At 35.6% G+C, this 6,000-nt stretch overlaps 1 protein-coding gene across 1 annotated transcript in view; it reads right to left on the bottom strand.

Annotated features, from left to right (window-relative positions):
* The window catches only part of LOC150076753 (sodium-independent sulfate anion transporter-like), a 132,562-nt gene extending 130,916 nt beyond the window's left edge, over positions 1-1,646 (bottom strand). The window contains exon 1 of the mRNA XM_090386190.1: positions 1,502-1,646. Coding sequence (XP_090242316.1) covers positions 1,502-1,514 — 13 coding nt within the window. The 5' untranslated portion in view covers positions 1,515-1,646. The remainder of the gene's footprint in view (positions 1-1,501) is intronic.
* Between the last annotated feature and the right edge of the window lie 4,354 nt (positions 1,647-6,000).

Consider the following 6,000-nt stretch of genomic DNA (forward strand, 5'->3'; position numbering starts at 1 on the left):
TACAAGATGGAAAAGGCCCGGGTTCGAATCCCGTCGATGACGCGAGGAGCTTTAATGGGCTTTTTTTTTCACTCCGTGGGTGAGTTAGTCGGTCTGAGGCGTAGATAGCAAGGTTTTTCCCCCCAGAAACTTGGGTTTTTCGTCCAGCAAAACAAGCAAATCGAACAGACAATATTCAAAATACATTACTGTCGAAACAACGGCACCCAAAATAACAGAACAATTGGGCTAACGGCACGTTGAGATTGGATGTTTACATACATCAGATGTCTTGCAGTGCCGAAAAAAGAAAACTGCAAGTCAGGTGATTACTGTATTTTTAAGTTCGCCATTTTTAAAGTGAATTCTGTACTGATATCACGGATTATACCACTGCTTTACATTTATTTTAAATTATAAAACCCTCACTATGGACTCCCTAAAGTTAAAAACCTCATACAGAGAAGAAAAGAAGAACAGCATTAAATCTTAGTGACAAACTTGATATAATCCAAACTATTACATTAGGGTCACCTGGAAAGTTAATTCATATATCCATGTGTATTGTGTCTGTAAATTGCGTGTGTTCTCTGGTCGATTTGCCTGTTTTGCTGAACGAAAAACCCTAGTTTCTGGGAACAAAAAATTGCTATCTACTCCTGAGACCAACTAACTCAGCCACGGAGTGAAAAAAAGCCCACTAAAGTTCCTCGCGTCATCGACGGAATTCAAACCCGGGCCTTTTCAACCCGGTGTGGGGAAGACGGTGAAGACGGCTAGCAGACTAAAGAAAACAGAACATTGAGGGGGGGGGGGGTAGGAGTGGTAGATGACTTTCATCAACCGGTGAAATACCACCACTTTGCTTATTGGAGGCTTGAAGTGGTGAAACCCATGTTTAGTCTCTAGAGCAAAGTTTCCGGCATCCCCCTCCCCCCCCATACGTCTTCAACCCATGCATGGTACTAAGTACTATAGGTTTTGATACCTTTCGTGTTTGGGGTTTTCATAAAAAAAAAAAAAAAAAAAAAATGGCAGAATATAACATTGGATCATCAACATGTTTGTTTTTTTATGTGCAGTTAATAAAATTGCATTCTTAATCTTTCTATTTCTTATTTAGCCTCATTATTTCTGCATTAAATATATTAAAAATAAAACTTTCTAGATAACGGAAAACTCGAAATAACGGCACGTTGAATCTTCAAAGGTATCGTTATTCTGAAAGCCTACTGTACGATATTCATGAAAAACATTTTGTTCCTATAATTTTGTCGAGAAGTGTATGTACCTCAAATAAGGTTGACTACGAGTTGCTATCAGAGTAACTTCATATAGGACAATCAACGTATAAGTAAATATAACTAAAAAAAATTAACATAAAAATAAAAGACCCATCACATGCAATCTTTCATTAAATTAAATACAGACTCATACAATGAAATTTTATACTCCTCTTTCAAATACTGTACTTACACGTATGGCAGCATTCTCTCTTAAATATCCTAAATTAACTGTTTACCTTTTATAGCCATTGTACTAAGTCAACTCGTGTCAAGTAGACAGCCCTTCTGAAGTTCAATCTCTCTGCCGAACGGTAGGTTGTTTTAGTTCACCGCAGAGCACCACGAAGCAACTGTAAACACATGATGTTGTGCACGCTGTCTTTAAAAGCTCCATTCCATTTTAGCAGCCATAACTATAATTGCTGCCCTCTAGCGATAATTTTCTGCAGCTTCCTGCTTTCTCTGAAATAAAAGCTCAACGAGAAACTAAAAATTATGAAAATACAAATAAAACTAAAATTATGAAAATAAAAACTAAAGTAAATAAATTTATGAGCGTGCAAAAATAGGAATGGAGTAACAGAATGCAATTAAAAACCTCCCCAATATCTTAATTTAGTAGAAAATAATTTCAGAGTTAGCGATAATACCGAAATTATTTGGTAAATCAGTAATCGAAATCGTTCATCAAAATTAGTAGTCATAAAAAAGATAAAATTCAATCGATATATGATTTTATTTAATAAATATTTGAAAAAAATTAATTCACACGCGAAAGCTTTTAAGAAGCCATTTAAAAATTTCGAAACGCGAGTTTTTAAAAATGTTTCAACATCTTTCGACTAAAAATACTTCCCTTTTATTACTTAAGAAATACACCAATTCAAATCATAACCAGCTAAATAACATTCCTCTGATCTCTGTTGCGACCTTAACGCAGCCTAACATTTACCGAACCTTCCCTCCCTTCTTATATAATTTACGAGTGACCCCCAATGATTCTATAACAATTTAAATTTGTACCCTACATCATACATAAATTGCTAACATTTGTATTATTGATTGTCTTCCTTTCTTTAACGTCTGTTTTAATTCAAATTTCTTTCCTATTGAATGATCTTGTTATAAACTCTTCCCCTTGCCAAAATGCAAGACACCTAAAGTCATGAAGGATATTAGTCCATCTCCATTTCATCGCCTGCCCTAAAAGTGTTCGAAAGGTGTACCCTACTTACCAACTTTTCGAGATTATCCAACTTAAACGGAACAAACGAATTTTTGGAGTTGGGGGAAAGTTTGTGCCCTGTAATCTGCCCCTTGCTATCTTGCACGATACAAATTTTCGAAGGTATTTTGTTTATTTGCATTTCTCAGCGATTCTTTATGAATTTGTGTATGCTTATTCCGAGTATGACCATAGTTTTTGCGAAACCTCAGTGATTGGCCATAAATGAAAAAAAAAGTAAATATATAATAATATTATATCAGATTTCCTAAAAATGTTTAACTTCTGTTTAGAATAGAGTTTGCTGAAACCTATGTACAGAAAGATGCCCAACATGTATAATGAATTTTTATAGCTTTCATGGCTTGAAGTTTTTGCCCTAAACTCAGTTATCTCTACTTCTCTACAGAACAGAGAGTATTAATCTCTGCTACCAGTAAACAACAAGCAAAAAAAAAAAAAAAAAAAAAAAACAGAAATTAAAACCTAGAAATCATCCTCGGGTTAATCAGAAAAACATTTCCTTAAAACATGCATTTGAACATATTGTCTTTTTTAAACTGTGTGATCAAATCAAGAACCAGATATAGATGCCCATCATAGCTTCATCCCACTTTCCTTGGTATCCTTTCTCCATTGATTATACGTCATTGTAGAATCTTTCCCCATGCTGTTCACTAAGAGCGTCCCGATTTGGTCTGAAAAAATCCAAGTGAATACAAATAATGGAACTTGATCGTCTGCATCCCATTTTCCTGAAATTTTCAATAAACTTGTCAATTAGTTCTCTCTAATACCAAGAAAGTCAATCACCAAAACGCAAAAAGCCTACTACGCATTTCGCTTAAACCCTCAAGGGTAGCAGTTGATATAATCACCGTCTTTCCACATCGGGTGGAAAAGATCTAAGTTCGAACCCTGTCAATAAAGCGAGGAATTTGTATGGGCATTTTTCACAAGGTGGCTGAGTTAGCCGATCTCAGACGAGGGTAGCATGGTTTTTCTATCGCGAGTGGTATTTTTCATCCATCAAACAGGCAAATGTACCACAAAACGCATTTGGTTTTACAGACATAATATACAATACGGTCTAAGTCGCTAATGCGACTAAACCCAACAACATCAGCATTTCGCTTAACATCAATTATTTTATCTTTCAGTGTGAATTCAACATATGCTTAGCTTGTGGTATTACAGAAAATAAAATGTCTTTAAATATCATGTCACCATAAGTTTTCAAGACCACTCAATCGCAACTCTGCCCCTTCGTGTCTCTAGCCTCTCTCCTTCAGCGTATAATGCCAATCAGCTTTTTTCTCCCTCTCACTCTTACCCATCACTTTTCTTTCAATTACACACATTCTTAACAAATTCTTTCTTTCTTCTCAGTACATGTCTACTCCACTTTTCCTTTATGGCCCTTATCATACTTCTATTTTCTCCTACTCTCCTCGATACTTCATTTCTAATTCGATCTGTCCTTTTTCACTCTTTCAAACTCCTCCACACGCACATCTCAAATGCTTCAATTGTAATATTCTCTTTCTTTACTGTTCACATCTTAGCCCCATGAAGCATGACGCTCTTCAAAAACAACAGTTTAAATAATCATTGTACCCTTAACTTTATACACCATTTATAAAATATGAGACGTTTACCTCAATATAGTACGTAGAATACTTCCGTATGATACTCTCCAGAAATTCATATTCTATCATCATATTCTCCCTATAAATTTCTTCTTGCTCCATTAAATGCTGTCGACTCAAAGCAATTCTAGTTCTATCAATTTTCTGACATCTCCCATGACTTGTCAGCAGCCTGCCAAGATATATGTATTTATCATCTTGTAATATCTTCTTATCATCCATTTTAATAATTATTTCCTTTCCACTACTTCCTATCACCATAACTTAAATCTTAGGAAAATCTATTCCCATTCCATATTCTTCACAGTCTTCCCAGTAAAACTTGTAACTCCTTTGTATCAGATATTAGTGCTATGTCATCTGCAACTCTCACTGTCTGTTCAATTTTACTCTTATCTTTACATTCTCCTTTCTTTCTCTCTTTGCATTCCCGTCACCTCTCTTACTTATATATATATATATATATATATATATATATATTGAATAACGTTGGGAAAAGAAAACATCGTTATTTCTTAAATGTATTATTCATATCCGTTCTTAAGACTGTGCAGTAGCACAGTGGTTATATAATCACCATCCTTCCTGCACCTGGTGGAAAAGGCAAGGGCTTAAATCCCGTCAATGACGGGAGGAACTTTTGTGGATTTTTTTCACTCCGCGACTGAGTTAATCAGTCTCAGGTGTGGAGACTTCTTCTATCATTTTCTCCATTGTATCAGGGAAATAATTATAGAGGCTACTAAGCTTTTCATACAAATCAAGAAATACTGTTCAAGGCTTAGACTTAAAGGGATTTCAGATCAACTAATGAGACACGTGGCAGAGAAAAATGCTTAGGATGCATGTAAATTATCAGGTGATACAGAAGCCTATGGTTGATATAAACTAGTCTGCAGTCAAGTCATCACAAATGAGGTTAGGCAAACCAAGCCAGATTATGAGAAATCTTTTGCAAAGAATGCAAAGAAACCAGCTGAGACTTCTTTAATTATGTAAACCCTAGAAGGAAGGGGAAGAATCATATCGGTTTACTTGATATCGATGATTCAACTGTTGATGATCCTGCTCAAGGTTGCTGAAAAACTGAATAAGTATTTTGCATCTACATTCACACATGAGGATTTCTTTTTGGAAGGGGAGGCCAGACGTTTATCAAACTCTAACAGAGAGCTAAATGATTTCGTAATAACTGAGAGGAAAGTGAAAGAGAAATTGTTGAAGTTAAACATAAGAAAGGCACCTTGTGTGGATGGGATCTATCCAATTATAAATAAGAGATGCAGCAAATGAGGTAAGCAAACCCCTTAGCCATAATTATGAGAGCATCCTTGGATTCGGGGAAAGTCCCTGCAGACTGGAAATGTGTGAATCTATCCCCAGTTCACAAAGGGTGACATGAGTAATTAGAGACCAGTTAGTTTAACTTCTATACCAGGGAAAATAATGGAGTAGCTGGTTAAAGAAGTAATGCAGGACGATACAGACAAGGTTCCAGTTATACATTAGACACACCATAGGTTTGTTAAGGATAAATCTTGTTTGATCATGATTGGATATTAGGATGTGGTCAGAAATGAACTGGATGCAAAAAATAATTTTGATATCATCTACGTGGATTTCAGGAAAAGTTTTGAAACTGTTGCACATAAAAGACTGCCGTACAAATTGGAACATTGCAGCATGCTGCTGCAACGGGAGAAGACAAAGAGTGGTAATCAATGGACACTGCTCTTCATGAACTAATGTTATTAGTGACATTCCCCCAGAGTTCGTTTTTTATATTTTTAATGATATTGCGGAAGGTAAATCAGGCTTAATGTCTAAGTTTGCATTAAACAAAGTTTGGTAGGATGGCTAA

This window comes from Mastigoproctus giganteus, chromosome 12 (assembly GCF_048544385.1).
Source record: "Mastigoproctus giganteus isolate SK-2022 chromosome 12, ASM4854438v1, whole genome shotgun sequence".
NCBI classification, from domain to species: Eukaryota; Metazoa; Arthropoda; class Arachnida; order Uropygi; family Thelyphonidae; genus Mastigoproctus; species Mastigoproctus giganteus.